The sequence below is a fragment of the Protopterus annectens genome, chromosome 10.part0 (assembly GCF_019279795.1).
Source record: "Protopterus annectens isolate FY-2018-M chromosome 10.part0, PAN1.0, whole genome shotgun sequence".
Taxonomy (NCBI): Eukaryota; Metazoa; Chordata; order Ceratodontiformes; family Protopteridae; genus Protopterus; species Protopterus annectens.
In genome coordinates, this window is record NC_056744.1 from 764,584,579 (window position 1) to 764,601,566 (window position 16,988).

General features: G+C 37.5%; 1 protein-coding gene across 1 annotated transcript in view; it reads right to left on the reverse strand.

Moving 5' to 3' along the window:
- DNAI4 (dynein axonemal intermediate chain 4) overlaps window positions 1–16,988 on the reverse strand; it is a 1,182,639-nt gene that overhangs the window by 244,551 nt on the left and 921,100 nt on the right. Inside the window, exon 14 of the mRNA XM_044085587.1 lies at window positions 5,025–5,123. Within this exon, the coding sequence (XP_043941522.1) occupies window positions 5,025–5,123 (99 nt within the window). The remainder of the gene's footprint in view (window positions 1–5,024; window positions 5,124–16,988) is intronic.

Genomic DNA, 16,988 nt, shown 5'->3' on the forward strand with positions numbered 1-16,988 from the left:
TTTGATTACATGGACCATGGCAAACACTCACATGTTCTAACAGAAATGGGGATACTGGGTTATCTTATTTGCCTCCTGGAAACTCTATATGCAAATCAAAAATAAAGAGACAAAACCAAATATGGAATAAATGAGTGGTTGAAGATTGGGAAAGAAGTTTGACAAGGCTGAATATTGCAACTCTTCATATTAAGTTAGATGTTAAATATAACACACAAAATGCTGGGTTAGACGGATAAGATGCTAAAGTCAAAATTCCCAAGAGAAATATTAACAGTCTCAGATATGAAGAAAATACCACTCTTCAGAATGAAATTAAGGAGATGAACAGCCTATTAATGAAAGTGAAGGTGGGAAGTGAAAAAATGCTTTGCTGATCAACAGTAAACAAAAAGAAAAAAAAGAAAATTGGCAGATTTTAATTTCCTGGACTGAAAGATCTCTGCAGATGGTGCTGCAGCCAGAAAATTGAAATATTCCTGCTTGGAAGAAAAGATAAGATATTAAAGAACAAATAAATCATATTGTCAACAAAAGTTCATATAGTCAAAGCTATGGCCTTCCCAGTAATAACACTTGGCTGTGAAAGTTAAATAACAAGGGTGTACACCAGAAAATCAATGCCTTTGAATTGCGATGTTAGAGAAGACATTTAATAATTCCATGGACTGAAAGAAGATCAAATTAGTCAATTCTTAATTGAATAAATCAAAAAGTTTTACTAGATAATCTGATAGCAAAACTAAAACTAATATAATGTGATGAAAGGACTGTCTGAGGAAGACACTGATGGTGTGAATGACTGAAGGCAAATGAGGAAGAGAGTGGAAAGGCTGTGATGGATAGACAGTTCTACTAAGTAATGACTATGAGTTTACAAGAGCATAAAGAAGCAGCGGTAGGCAAACAGGTTTGGAGTGCTGAAATCCTTGAGGTCATGTAGAGTCAGACTTGCCTAAACAACAACAACAAAAGTCACAGCACAATTGTTAATAGATTTAGCTGAAGAAAACATTGACATCAGAAGTTTATGAGAATATTTTGATGAATAACTGCTTTGAGAGAGAAAAGCAACAGCTAGGAAGTTAGGTCTAATGATTCACAAAGCACTTTGTAAAGCAAGGAACATATCTTGCAATGAATTGTTCCAAAGTAGTAAAGTCTTAGCACAAGTCAGTGTTGCTTATACAGGGACAACACATGAACAGACATCACTTCTAATGTTGGTGTGAGAACAGTACTGGCCCTCATAGGAAGATCACAAACCAAATGATAAGTAGTCAGAAATGATGCAAGTCTGCCAATATAAAGCCAGTTTACTGCTACAGTGAATGTCTACAATGTAAATTCAAGTTCTACAGAACAGAGGTATAGAAAAACATTTAAACATCAAATATAGTACATCAGAACATGAAGAACACATTAAAAAATAAGTGAATGATATATTTATCTCAGAAACACAAAGCTTAGAAAATGACCACTGAACCTAGATCTAAGACTGATCCAAACCCAAAGTAGAGAGAAGTATTTACCACCCAACTCAAAGAGAAGGAAAGACCATAAAACCTGTAAAAAAGACCCCCCCCCCCACACACACACACACAAAAGGAAAAATCTCCCTACATATCCTACAGAAGTAGGAGCTGAACATAAAGAATGCCAACCAGAAACAAATAATGCAGTACAAATCACATATAAAATGTAATACATACCACTCCTGCCTCCTACTCTCCAAAGAAAATAAACTGTTCTCAGAGGTGCAAAATACATCATTACAACAAAATGTTAAAACTATCCATATGTAAAACTATTTGCTTAATTCAAAATTAAGCAAAAATGTCCCTGAAAGTCCTCTGCAATATTTTAAGTGGCCTGTATACCCAGTATGAAAAGTTATTTTAAAAGAATGCATGAAACCTTGGAAATGCTCTGGGAATGACATCCATCCTCTCTATACAACTACTATTCTGGCTACATGCTGAGCCCTAAAAAACAATCAAAACATATACTTAGAATCCATTTAAGCTGAAAATCCTTAAACACAAGTGACATCTGGCCACCTGCTAACACCACCTCTCCAAGTTAAATAACAAACTGAGAAAGATTTCATAACACACCTGTTAAACGTGTTTGGTCTTCAACAACTCCAAAAGAATAAAACACAGAATACTTCTCAAACTACAAATGTACATTCAGTCAAACACCCCTAACTGAAGCCATAGCCCAATCCAATAAAAGGAAGGACCTTCCACAGACCCAGTCAATTACAGACCTTATCATGGAATTAATCAATCAGGATATATGGAACCTTCAAACACTAGAACCATCTCAGTTTGGATTTGTCAAGGGCAGGCCATGCTTAGTCAATCTGATGGACTTTTTTGAAAATGTCACCAAAGCAATTGATGAATGCAAAACAGTACACACCTCATACCTCAACCTGGGCAAAGCTTTTGACACAATTCCCCACTCAGGCATAGTAAAAAAACTACATAAACTGTGAATAAACCCTGTGTTACCTATTGGATTGCCACCTGGCTCACAGATAGGATGACAATAATCAAATAGGGGGAGTTACCTTCCACAAACAGACCAGTCACCAGTGGAGTCCCCCAGGGTTCTGTTTTGAGACCTCTCCTGTTTGGCATCTTTTTTTCTGGAAAAAAAAAGCCAATACCAAAGGGATCTTGCTGACTAAGTCTGCAGATGACTGCAAGCTAAGAGCAGTCATCGAATCCCCATATGACATAGCCATCCTACAAGAAGACTTGTCTCAAATAAATAACTGGTGTCAAACTCATGGTTTGAAACCAAATGCCAAAAAAATGCAATACTATATCTTTTGGGAAGTCATTTACCCCAGGGAACTACAATATTAACAATATGCCCCTAAAAGTTAACCCAGTTTTCAGGCTTTAGGAACTTACGTGGACAGTAATCTAACTTTTGACCATCATGTGTCTATTGTTATAAGTAAGTCCTTTTATAATACACAGCTTATAAACAAAGGGATTGTGTCTAGATCCCGAGATGTCCCTGACCCCCTCTACTCAGCTGTCATTAGGCTAATCATTGAATATAATGCCCCCTTTGGCATGTACCTGTCCAGACACATGCAACATCTAGAATGCTCGCAGAGATAACTTAGTAAAAGAATACAAAGCCTAAACAACATGCTGACGCAAAGCCCTGTCACTATACTCAGTATCCTGCAGACTGCTAACAGATGATCTGTATCTGGCATACAAATCTTCCTTCAATCCAATACTGATGGACTTACTGCAAATAAGTAAGTCAAATGGCATCAGAAATATGTGGTCTAGGGATTCAAACCTTTTCTGCAACATCAACAGAATGGTTTGGAGGTACAGGTATATTTCACGAGGATACTGCTGCTGTGGAGCAGACAACCCATCCAGATAAAGTTCATCCCTGTCCATTTTCAAGAGTAACTTAGATCTATGGATGGGAAACAGAACATTTGCTCTATGACTGCCCCCTGTACCACTAATGGACAGATATAGCTCCTAAATGTTTTATCTCATGCATGGGCCCCCTCAAATTATCTATGGTATAATCCCATTTATTCTCATTAGGGCTAATATATAATTATCAACCATGGAATGAGTAATGACAATCTATAACCAGAAACATACACAATTACAATACATTCAAATAAATCAAATGTGTGGGAAAATAAGTACAGAGAACAGGTGTCATATAGCAGTTATGCAGTGATATCTGTAACAATAATGGATATTTATGTATAGCATTGAGGGTCAGATGTACAGGACTTATTTTTTCCTTTTCCTTATTGTAGATGATGATCATGTTGTGGTATAACTGAGTCTCATACATTCTGAATTCTGATGATATGCTTATATTGTACATATAGAAAAAAATTTAAATTATGTAAAAATATACTGACTTCCAAGCAAGGAATTTATGCAAAATGCAGTTTCAGCCTCATCTAAACTTGTTAAAAATACCTTCATCTATACTTATAATATGACGGTCTAGACAGAGCGAGTCATACTAAGTTTATAAATGCCTTGAAATTTTGCAATTATCATGAAAAGCCTTTCATATTACTTTAAAATGTACATAGTGCAAATATATTAGAAGCATGTTACTTCATTAGGCATTCATTATAAATGCCATTGGTAGACAATAACAATAAAGAGTTTTCAAATTTTGATCAGTATATGTCATTTAACAGTTAATACTGTGCTACTGCTATCCCAGTAGTTAGCATTAACAAGATTAGAAATTTGCTGATACAGCACACATTATTTTTATTTTCTTTTTTTAAGCAATGATGTACTACAGATGTCTAATTCATGTGTGACTATGTTTGCAATTATATTATAACAACTTTGAGTGAAGAACTAAGAAAAGACTCACCACAGCTAACAGTAATACAACACTTCTTATTCAAACAACAGAAAACGGCAGGTTACAGGCCACCAGCCACCCACCCATCCATCCATTCATGCATGCATCCAGCCAACCATTTTTCTACCCAGTCAAACACCCATGCATCAACCCATACATCATCTAATTCCACCCATCATTCCATCTATCCACTATTTATTTTCAATATTTGCGTAACTCGGTTCAGATCTTAGGGAACTAGAGCCAATCTTTCCAATCAATTAGCACAATCAGAAAATCAGTCTTACATGAGACACTATCCAGTGAAGGATGTATATACACAACATACACAAAACATACACAAAACACACACACACACACGTGGATGAAGGTGCAAAATATACAAAATACAGAAGGCATTCCAGCCATGTACTGATCAATAGAATCAAGAACTGTGAGACAGCAATGCTAACCTCTACACCTCTCTGACACAATTAAATTTGCCACTAGACACCTATTCTTGCAAATAGCAATGTCAGAAGATTTTAAACATGATGAGTTTAAAGTTAACTCCAGCTTGCAATTTCTACCCTAAATGTATGAAAAGGAAATTTCCAAGTTAAAAAGAAAAAAAAAAAATCAAGACTTACCTTGTGATTCCTGTATGTGTCTAAAAACTGCTCATTGTATGAACATGAGCATTTATGAATGAGTCCCTCTTCTGTTCCAGCCAAGTAAATATTTGTGTCCTGGAAAAATAAATAAATACATAAAACAACAACAAAATATAAACTTTAAAAGGATTTATATAATGGCATTGTTGTTAGTTCATAAACAGCAAAAAAAGAAGTTATGTACTCACCATAACATTCCATGTTTGTAGTCCATCTCTCCCTTCATTCTTACATATGGGTTCAGAGACCATCCTCGGCTCTGACTCGGTCGATTACAAAGTTCGAAGTCTCTTAGTTGGCTCGTGGCAAGGTAGGTATCCACTAGTACGAATCCCCAGATCTTGTTTGCTGCTAACTATAGAGAGATAGAAAAGGTTATCCAGAAAGAACAACAACACTGAAAGGTCTCCACCTTACCAAAGGCAATACCATCCTGTCTCCAGATCCTTTCAGGGCGGGGGTAGGTGGGTGGGTTCGTAAGAATGAAGGGCGAGATGGACTACAAACATGGATATTATGGTGAGTACATAACTTCTTTATGTTCTGTAGTCCTATCTCGCCTTCATTCTTACATATGGGACAGCGTCCCTAGCACCTTTTTCTCGGGTGGCTCATGGGAATATACTCCTGAGTACCGTGGAACCAAAGGAGGCTCTACCCCTGGAGGCCAAATCCAATTTGTAATGAGTAACAAAGGTATGAGAGGTAGCCCAAGTTGCTGCTGCACAAATACTGTCAATTGGAACCCTGGCTTGAAAGGCAGCAGATGTGGACAAGGATCTTGTGGACTGAGCCTTAATTTTAAATGGAAGGTTCTTTCCATTGGAGGAGTAGATACAGGAAATACAGTTGGAAATCCAATTAGATAGTCACTTTAGAGACTGGCAGACCTATTCTAGTTTCAGAAAAGGACACAAACAATTGGTCTGATTTTCTAAGTTCCTTAGTTCTATGTATGTAGAACCATAACTGTGTGTAAACATCAAGTTGATGAAATTTATGTTCTGCACTGTTAGAATGATTAGGAAAAAATACAGGCAGTTTCATAGTTTGGTTCAAATTAGTCTCTGAGCAAACTTTAGGGATGAAGGAAGGATTTATTTATTTATTTATTTATTTCGAGTTTGGTTACCGGGGAAGTCCACTGGGTCAACATGACCCATTTTCAGTGGAGGCCTGGGGAGAAAAGCTCCAAGAAAGCATTGTACAAGTTCAAATTACAATAAAATGCAGGAGTATACAAGTTAGCATTGTATTGGGAAACACAAATAAGAATTTACAACAAACATAGTTGGAAGAATCTGTTAAGAGAGAAGTTAGGGGTGATTCAGTTACTTTTTTTTTTTTTAATAATTTTTATTTTTATTTTTACATTAATAAATGTCACAAATAAAAACTATCTTACAACATGACCATATATATATATATATTATACATTGATGTAAAATACCACAAGATATAGGTCGTACAACATATCTATTTACACTATGTACATAGATGCTTTCACTGTTAGTTCCACAGTTATATAGACAGTATATACATTCATAATATCCAAGTTATTATTTAATATCTGAACTTGTATGTGTTCTTTGGTTCCATTATAGTGTATTTCTAAGTTGCTGTGTGATGAATTATGCTAATATGATATTAAAGGTTTTTTCCCAAATTTCTCTGAATTTCATGTTTTTGTTTCTTTTATCTATTAATATTTTATGAGCTAAAAGGTGCTGTATAGCTACTTGTTTAAAACCCTCCCAAGAGATATTTATCGTATCTAGCCATTTAAAAGCTATATACAGTTTCATTAGTAGGAAAATTGTTAAAAGTGTATTTGCTTGTTTTCTTGTTGGGTGGGAGAATATGTAATAGAGTGAATTCCCAAGTTAATGTTGATGTTTGATAACCTGTTTTTTGTAATTGTACCTTGAGAGAGTTCCAGAGTTTATAGACACGTTTACAGCTTCAAAATACATACATTAAGTCAGCTATCTGGTCCTTACAGTGCGGACAGAGAGGTGATTTTGATGTGTTAAATTTGTGTAGGATTGCAGGTGTAAAATAAGCATTATTATTGATCATGAGCTGAGTGTATGCTAACTTTTTGAGGGGTATAATCCTCAGTGTTAGAATGATTGCCTGGCTTATTTGCTGATCATCTATGGATGGTTTAATTTTTCTCCAGTAGTTAGAGAAGAGGAGGTCTTTCTGGTATTTGATTTCATTTATCATTTTATATGAATTAGTAATAGTTTTCTTTGTTGTGATAATAGTTTTCTAAAACCTGCTACAAGTTTCTATGTCATTATTGGTCATAGTAACATTTTGGAGGTAACTGGAACACAGTTCTTTGATTTGTCTTAGGATTATTATGTGTGATTTAGGGATGTTTAAGTTGGTCCTCATTTCTTGTATTGAACAGTTAAGGTAGGGATAAATATTTTGGATTGTTTTAACTTTCAGTCTGGGAAAAGGGACTAAGTCCAGCATCTTATTGTTTATTTTTAAATTTGGGTTTTTATGAAGGTCATGGTTTGTCTAAGGTTCAAGAATTGAAAGAGTTTTTGCGCTAAGTTGATAGAATGTTTTAAGGGCTCTATAATGTTATAAGTTTGTATTTCTTTCTGCTTCAGGAATGGAAGTGCTTTGGGATTGAAACCTAGAGCTTTAATATATCTATAATAGATTGTCACCCAAAGAGGAGACCAATTTTCCATTGACGGGTTATGTTTAGCTATTCTTAATATTCTGTTAGTGTTAATGATCGAGTAGTACATTTTAAAATCTGGTAGATTTAGTCCTCCTTTGCTTTTGGGTGGTGTTAATTTTGGATAGGAGATTCTGTTTTTTTTGGGTTCCCATATAAATTTTGCTAGGAAGGTATGAATTTGTTTGAAGAATTTATTATGTATTGTTGTCTGTGATGTCATGAATATATACATTAGTCTAGGTAAAATGTTCATTTTGATTATTGATACTTTGGCCAAGAATGGTAGTTTTAGGTTGTTCCATCTTTTACAGTCTTGCATTATATTTTGCCATTTAAGATTTACATTGTGTTGGTAGAAGTCTTTGTTATTCTGGAAAAAGGTGATTCCCAGATATTTAGTTTCTTCTTTTATTTTTATTGTGTTTAACAATGGTATTAGTGAGATGAGTTTGGGTGTTTTTAGGGGGAAAATATTAGTTTTATTGAGGTTTAGTTTGCAGTTAGACATAGTCGAGAAATGCTCAATTGCAGCTATTATTTTGTTTATATCTGAATTTGGTGTAGTGCAGTATATGTTCAGATCATCCGCAAATGCAGTGAGGTATATTTTGAAGTTGTGTATTGATGGAGGATTGTGGTATGTATTTTGTTTAATGTATAGAAGGAGTGGTTCTAGGTATAGGTTAAACAGGAAGGGTGATAATGGGCATCCTTGTCTTATTCCATTTTTTATTAGACTCCTACTTGACCAAATTTTATTTATATATAGAGATGTGTATGGGTTGCTATAAAGAGTTTGGATGATCTGAATGAAGTTATTGGGTATATTAATGTAGGGTAGTGTTTGGAGTAAGAATTCTAGATTAACCCTATCAAATGCCTTGTGGGCATCAACTACCGTTGTGTAGATGTTGATATTGTATCAGTTAGCATAGGATATTAGTGCATCTAATGTTAATGTATTGTCACTAGTCTGTCTATGTGGTGTAAAACTAGATTGTTCTGGGGAAATGATTTTCTCTATCAGATTTTTAATTCTGTTTGCAAGTATAGAGATAAATATTTTAGTATCTATATTTAAGAGGGAGATGGGTCTGTAGCTCTCGGGGATTTTGGGATCTGTGTGTTCTTTTAATATAAAGATGGTTTTAGAGGCATTAAAGTGGGTATCATTTATTTTATAGCTTATTATGTAATTCAGTGTATAGTATAGTAGTTTGGCTATCAAGCGGGCAAATGCTTTGTAAAATTCTGATGTGAGTCCATCCGGACCCGGAGCCTTATGCGCTTTTAAGTGTTTGATTGTTGTAATAATTTCACTGATGGATATCGGTCCAGTTAGTTTTTTTTCTTGGTCTAAATTGAGTTTAGGGAATTTCAGTTTTGAAGGAAAAGAGTTCTATCTTCCTTTGAGGTTTGTAGTATTTGTGCTCCATATATTTGAGAGTATATTTGTTCAAATGTTTTAATAATGTCTTCATTTTTTGTGTAGTTTTTGTCTCTGTAGTTTATTTCTGATATATTGGAGGCATTTTTGTGTTGGGAGAGAATTCTGGCCAGAGCTCTAGATGGTATTTGAGCTTCTTCTGCATAAGTGGCTAACATTCTGGCATCATAAAAAGATAGGTTCCTGGTTTCTAACATATATAGATCCCTTTGCAGTTTTTAAAGTTCTGTTCTGTTTGGTTCTTAGGGTTATTTATTAGTTCTTTTTCAAGACTCTCTGTTTTCTCTTTCAGTGTATGCTCCTCTTTCAGTTGTATTTTTTTATAGTATGCTGCTTTTTTGATAAACAATCCTCTAATTTGTGCTTTGGTTGCAGCCCATTCTATGTCAGTTGGTACTTGGGAGTTAGTAATATTTGTAAGAGCTATTTTTAGTATTGCTTCTGTTTCTTTTATTACATCCATTTTGGAAAGTAAATTAGGGTTTAATGACCAATTATGACCCCTATTCTCTAAATATATCTTTTTGTCCCAGTTAATGTTCAGTGTGATTTTGGAGTGATCTGAAAAGAACCTGGTATGTATAGTTATTGTTGGGTCCATGTTAATGAATATGTCAGAGATTAAGAAGAAGTCTATCCTTGACCACATTTTGTGGCATTGCGAATAAAATGTGAATTTCCCTGTTTTATCTGCACTGTTCCCATATTTAAAAGGGTCATATAGTTTGAAATCTTGTTTGAGTTCATTAAGGGCTAATGTGGCTTGTTTATTATGTGATTTGGTCAGATTAGATTTATCCTTTTCTGGGTTTTGATATGTGTTCCAGTCACCTCCAGTCACTAGGTAGTGATCTTTAAATTGGTTTAAGGTTGGGTATAATGACATAAAAAAGTGTTGTTGGTTATTACAGGGTGCGTAAACATTAAGTACCATTATAGGTTTTGGTATTGTAGGACTACTAAATGTTACGTAACACCATCTTCCCTCCTTGTCAGCCTTGGTTTTAAGCATTTTTTCCTTAAATTGTTTTTTAATTATTATGGCAGCCCTTGTTTTACCCTCTGAAGCTATAATTTGACTTATCCATTTCTTTCTGCTAATTTCTGCCCATTGCTCTGCAGTCAAGTGTGTTTCTTGTATTAGTATGAGGTTGTCTGTGGTTTTTAATGTAAGGTGTAAGAATAGTTTTCTTTTCTTCTTGTTTTGGATCCCTTTAACATTCCATGATTCTATTTCCCACATTTATTTATTAGGTGTATTCCGTAGATATGCCATATATATTAGTTTTGTTTTGTTATCTTTGTATGTGTTACTGTGTGATGGTTTAGGAAAGCATCTATTTATCCCTGTCCCTACTCTGCGCCTAACCACTATATCCCTGGACCAGGAATAATCAGGTGGGGAGGATGAAGGTTCGTTATATGGTTTACCTTTACGTCTAATCTTGGAATGTGTTTTCTTTTTAGATATAGATTTAACCCATAGTATCCCCCCTGTGTTACTATAAACAATGTGGACAAAGCTGAACAAACTAGTTCCCTCAACAAACACTGCTACTTAATATCCCTAGCCTCTTCCAACATATTATTTATACAATTATGGTATTGCATTTAAGGTACAGCATGCATTGTTTTTGTCTTGTGACTAATTCTTTCTAATAGTATTTTTAAAACAGCACATTAATATACATTTCTCAGTAAATTATAGCAATATATGTACCATAGTAATATTGTTAAACAATCAATCTTGTCATTTTTACATTTTCCTTTCATTTGACTTCTTTTTCCTCCCCTTTATTTATTCAAATTTCGGCCTTCTTTGGTGCCTGTAATGTTTTTCCACATCAATCTGTGTGGGTTATAAAATATATACTTGGCACCTATTTATCATAGGTAGGAAGTATAGAGAGACATAAAAAAAAAAACAGCTTAGCTAAACAGTCCTTCTGCTATAGTTAACATATTAAGGCTATATTTACATTACCCCAAGATTGTTAGGTTATTTTACTATTTTCCTGAGATTACTTCTCTCCAGGATCTTTTAACACATTTCTAGTATTTACATAAAACATTTAACATTTTTTTTTCCTTTTTTTTCCCAATATTAATCTATGAGCTAGCCTGTTTCTGACAGTTTATTTCTTGCCTATTATTTAAGGCTGGATTTTCATTCACCTACACAGTACTGGGTGTACTGTTTTAGTGAATGGTTCAGTTCAACAGTACCTTATTTCTTCAAGGTTTTGCTTGCAGGTTGGTTGACATCTATGATGCAGCTTTCTTCTTTTAGCTGGTGCAGATCAATTTTCATTTTTCAGGCAGGAAAATCTTTTGGAGCTTGCTGAAATCCATTTTGACTGACTGGTCTTAATGGAGTCCTCAAAATCATAGGGGGACTGAATTTGCAGACCAATGTCCCAGAAGGAGGCTCCTTCCTATATTCATGCATTGGAAACGGCAGTTGATTTTTGGTTCTACCCAGGCTGTACTTCCTTTTCCTGTGTTCCTCATACCTCACATCATGGATTTAAGGGCCTAGACAGCAAGGGGAAGCTTTCAGAGTTGGATCCCAGCTAGAGTGCTCGTGAATGGGGTTGTTTTTTCACCCAAGGGTCCTTTATCATTTTTTGTGGATTTATTTCACTTCTGAAGGTGGAATTTGCTTGAAAACAGCCAGGGATGTCTCTTTTGCCTCTTTGGGGTTAGTGACCATGTATTTAACCTCTTTGATGTAGAAGATTAACTGATTTGGATATTTCATCTGGAATTTGATTTTTTTTCTATTAGGAACCTGCAGTATGGAGATATTAGTTGTCTTGCTTGTCTTATTTGTATTGGGAGGTCTTGAGCAAAGGAGATTTTATTATTATTCCAGATGAGTGTGCCTTTTTTCTTTGCTACCAGTATGATTTTATTTACATCTTGGTAGTTTAATATTTTAATATAGACAGGTCTTGGTTTCAGTGGTGTTTGCATTTCCCTCAGGGCTCTGTGTGCTCTCTCTATTGTTATTTGCTGCATTTCTTCAGGTTCTCCTAGCAGGGAGTTTATTATTTGCTTGATTGTTGGTATTAGATTGTTATGAAGTACAGTTTCAGGTATTCCTCTGATGATGATATTGTTCCTTTGAGATCTTGCTTCCAGGTCTGTTATTTTTGCTTGTAAGTTTTGTATTTCTTTGTCATGGGCATCGGTTCTTTGAGAAATAGAGTATATTTTTATTTCATTTTCTATTGTTTTGGACTCAGATTTTTCCATTCTGGATATTATTTGGCTGAATGAGTCACCAAAGGTTTGAAATTGTAATGATAAGTCCTTTATTGCTTGCTGGATATGTAATAAGGCAGATTTTATGTCTTCCAGACTAGCTGGCTGGTCTGTCTTGGATTTATTTGTAGTTTTAGAGTTGTCAGTTTTAGTTGTCTTTTTTGAAGTTGTGTCTTTCTCAGGTGAGGCTAGTACTGAGAATTTGGTCTTAGTTATTGTTGTTTCCATATTATTTTCCTCTTTTGACATCTTGCTGTATAATGTTTTACCAATCTTGCAGTCAGATGCAGGGCCTTAGTAGCACAAGGCTTAAGCTGTTATTCAGAACTCTTAGTTAATCCTACTGTTTCTGAACTGAATCTGTCACTTTTTCTTCCTCTTTTGTTTGCTGGATGATATTAGCAGTACATATCCACAGTTATTTCTGTATTATTAATTCTGCGTTGCCTTCTGGGTTTGTTTTAATCCAGGGTATATCAGAGACCTAGGTGATAGCAGTGCTCACAGAACATCGGCCATTTTGAACTTGTGGTTCAGTTACTTTTGAAGCAAGGGAAAATGAGTGCTGAGAGTGAGTGTCAGTTAAATTACATTTGTTGAGGAATCAGATTATGCTTGCTTTATATACATAATTAAAGTAGAAAGTAGAAAATTATTCACAATATTTACATTAATTACAGGTTTAGTCAAGTGAGCACAGCTCTAGGAATTTTAAGTTGGTTAAAGATAGTGAAGCTAAAGAAGTTAAAGAGAGCTTGTAAAGGGTTATAGGTATGAGACTGTGGGAGATTAAGAGAGCTGAGTACCAGGGGAAAGGACCCCTAGGGCACAGAGATAGCAAGGATTAAGTATGGTGGAGGCAGGTGCATTTCCATTTAGTGGACAAGTGTTCGAAAAGTTGGCTTTTGAAGTTGTCAGAGTTAGATGTGGTTCTCAGTGTGGAGGAAAGGGAATTCCATTTTTTGCCTAGAGCATAAGAGAGGAGCAGTTGGCCAGCAGGGCGCTTAGGTTTGTGGATAGCAATTAGATTCTGGTGCTCAGATCTAAGTGTTCTGTTAGGAATATAAGGGGGAAGGATATTAGCTAGAGCAGGGTATTTTGTGGGATGGAATATAAGTCTATGTGCTGTGGATAGTTGCAGGTAGTCCAGGTGGTTAGAAATTTCTAGCCAATTCAAGGATTGAAGGGTGAGGCAATGATGGGTGGAATGTTTGGAACTGGTGGCAAATTTAGAGATTTTATTGTAGCAGTTTTCAAGTCTGGAGGAGGAGGATTTGTACAAAGGGAAACTGTCTTTATGAAAAATCAAATAACGAGGTTTGATTGACAGTGCGTGCAACTCTGACACCCGTCTAGTGGATGTGATTGCTACTAGAAACAAGGTCTTCCAAGACAGAAACTTCAATTCACATGAATGTGCGGGTTCAAAAGGCGGGGAAGTTAGTTTGGACAGAATGAAATTTATTTCCCAAGGAGGTACAGGTTCCTGAAATGGAGGTCTCAGCAGGGTAGTGCCTTTAAGGAAGGTTTTACATAATCTGTGGTCCATCAGATTAGGCTCATATTGCCCCAAATGAAAGTTTGATATCACTGCCAATTGAACTCTAACTGTAGCAGCAGCTGATCCCTGATGGAAAAGTTTGGTTAGGAATTCTAACACCAAAGGGATGGGTGATGTGTAAGGGTCTACATTTTTCTCTTTTTCCCAGATAGAAAATCTTCTCCATTTGCTAGTGTATAACTTCCTAGTGGAAGGGTTGTGGGAAGACGTAAGGATATGGGTCACAGCAGGTGAAAAATCATGAAGCCTGACTAGGGATGGAAGTGGAGCAGCCACGCTGTCAAGTTGAGGGTATGGAGGCAGGGGTGAAGGGAGCTTGACATGTGTGTCAAGAGGTCTGGAACTGGGTCCAGAGTCCATGGTTCATCTACGAGATGAGGCCCAAGGAAGGGAAACCAGTAAGGAGTGATCAGAATCATTTTGCTTCCCAAGAACTTTGCTTTCTGGATCACTTTGGATATGACTGGAAAAGGGAGAAATGCATAAAGGAATCCCAGATGCCAATCATGAACAAGTGTGTCTCTCTATGACTCCCCTGGAGGGGGGATAAGGGAGAAGTAGCTGCTGCATTTGCCGTTGATCGGGCTGGCAAAAAGATTGCAGTAAGGCTGTCCCCATTTGCAGAAAATCTGTTCCGCTACTTTCTGATTCAGAGACCACTCATGAGGCATCAATATTGCCCTGCTGAGCTTGTCGGCTATCACGTTGGTTGGCCCCGGGATAAGCATTGCTACTAGAAGTCGCTGGGAAGATATCACCCACTACCAAACATGAAGAGCTTCTCGACAAAGGGGGTAAAGATGTGGTTCCTCCTTGCTTGTTTAGATACCATAACACTGACATATTGTTCGACTGGATTGCTATCATCCCTAAAGGAAGAAAGTCATGAAGTGCTTGCAATGCTAGAAGCACTGCTCTCATCTCTGGGACATTGATATGCAGGTGAGCCTCATGATCTTGCCTTGTGCCTTGGACACTCCTGCATAGATAATGACCCGCACCCTATCTGGGAGGCATCCATGGTCACAGTAGTAACGGGTTGGCGAGGAAGGAAGGGTGTTCCTGTCGTCAGCTGATCGGGCTGAATCCACCAACGAAGGTCCTTTTTGCAAGACTCCATTATGAGAATATGATGAGATAGAAGCAGTTGTTGAAGAGACCACTGGGAAAAAAGTAGCCACTGAAGATTTCACATATGCAATCTGGCTAGTGGAACTAGATTTATGGTGGAGGCCATAGTCCCTAAGAGTTTCAGCATTGTCTTTGCCTTTACTTTTTGTAGAGGAAGCAAGCCGTAAATCTGTTGTCTGACGTTTTGAATTCTGTCTGCAGGGAGACAAGCCATCATGGTGACTGTGTCTATTTCTGTGCCTATAAAGGTCACAAATTGAGAGGGCGACAAGGCAGACTTCTCCCAATTTATCACAATCCCCAGCTGGGTACAGAGCTGGATGGTTGAATCCCTGGCTTGTAGGAGTAGGTGCCTGATGGTGGCGGTCAGGAGCTAGTCGTCCAGGTACGGAAACACTTGGAATCCATGATGTCTCAGGTGAGCTGTCACTACCGCCATGCATTTGGTGAACATCCTGGGGGCTGTGGTGAGACCAAAGGGCAGAGCACAAAATTGGTAATGACTGGCTCCCAGCCAGAAGTATAGATGACTCCTCGATGCTCTGTCCATTTTTATGTGGTAGTACGTATCTTGGAGGTCTATGGAGCACATCCAATTGTCTTTCCCTAACAGAGGGAGTATAGACTGCAGTGTTACCATTCAGAACTTGGCCTTCTTTATGGACTCATTTAGTTTGCTGAGGTCCAAAATGGGCCTCCAGTCTCCTGTTCGTTTTGGCACTAAAAGGAATCTGGAGTAAGTTCCGAATCCCATCTGGTCTGCAGGGACGGTTTGGATGACTCTCTTTGAAAGCAACATTTGAACTTCTATAGTTGCTTGATCCCTGTGATTGGGTGGAACATCTGGAATCTTCTTGGGGGTGTGGGGTGGAAAAAAGAACGGTATGGAGTATCCTCTGGTGAATATTCTTTGTACCCACTTGTCTTGGGTGATGGTGAGCCAGGCTTCTGGATACAAAGATAAGCAACCCCCGACTGGCTCCAGAGAAGTGCATTCAGGCCCCACATCAAGAGCGCTGATAGGGACGGCCTCGAAAGGAATCATAGCCACCCTAGTTTTGCAGACCCCCCCTGCCTCTAGGGTGATGTCTACCATTAGCTCTTCCTACTCTGCCTCTGAAGGAGGAATCACCTTGTGCATCTGGGAAAAATCTCTGGGACTTTTTGAACCACATTTTCCCGCCTCTCTGACCCTTGAGATATGGTCTAGAAGGGACGGTAAAACGTACTCTCATGGCAGAGAGAGTTTTCCCTTCCTGTTTGCACCTGGTGAGTGTATCTTTTACCTTTGGTCCAAACAGAGAAGAACCATTGAAGTAGGTAAAGGTAGATTTGAAGGGCTCTGCAAAATTACATAAGTGCATCCAGGAGTGCCTCCTAAGGGAAACTCCTGAACCCGCTGCCCTACTCGCTCCATCAGCTGCATAGGAGATCAGCCTCATGGAGGAGTTCACGATGGAGTTTAAGGTAGACAAATGAGCAGTAAACTTCTCAGAGACTCCTTCAGTTGATGTATCTTGAAGAGTATCTCCTAGCTCCTTGAGGAGATCTCTCTGAAGCCTAGTAAAATGTGTGAGATAGTTCAGCGATCTGAGAGTAAAAGCCACTGAAGGGAAGATACGCTTCCCGTATCTATCCATCATTCGAGACTCCTTGTTTGGTGGATGGACAGATGTAGAAGTCTCCACTAGTTCCTTCTTAGTGGCTGCTGCCAGCACCATGGCATCTACAGGCACACCCTTGGTCAAAAACTCTTTCTCTTTAAGGGCCGAGAGAAATTTGTTGGGTCTTCTGGGGACTGGTTCCACAGCATCAGAAGTTTCCCAC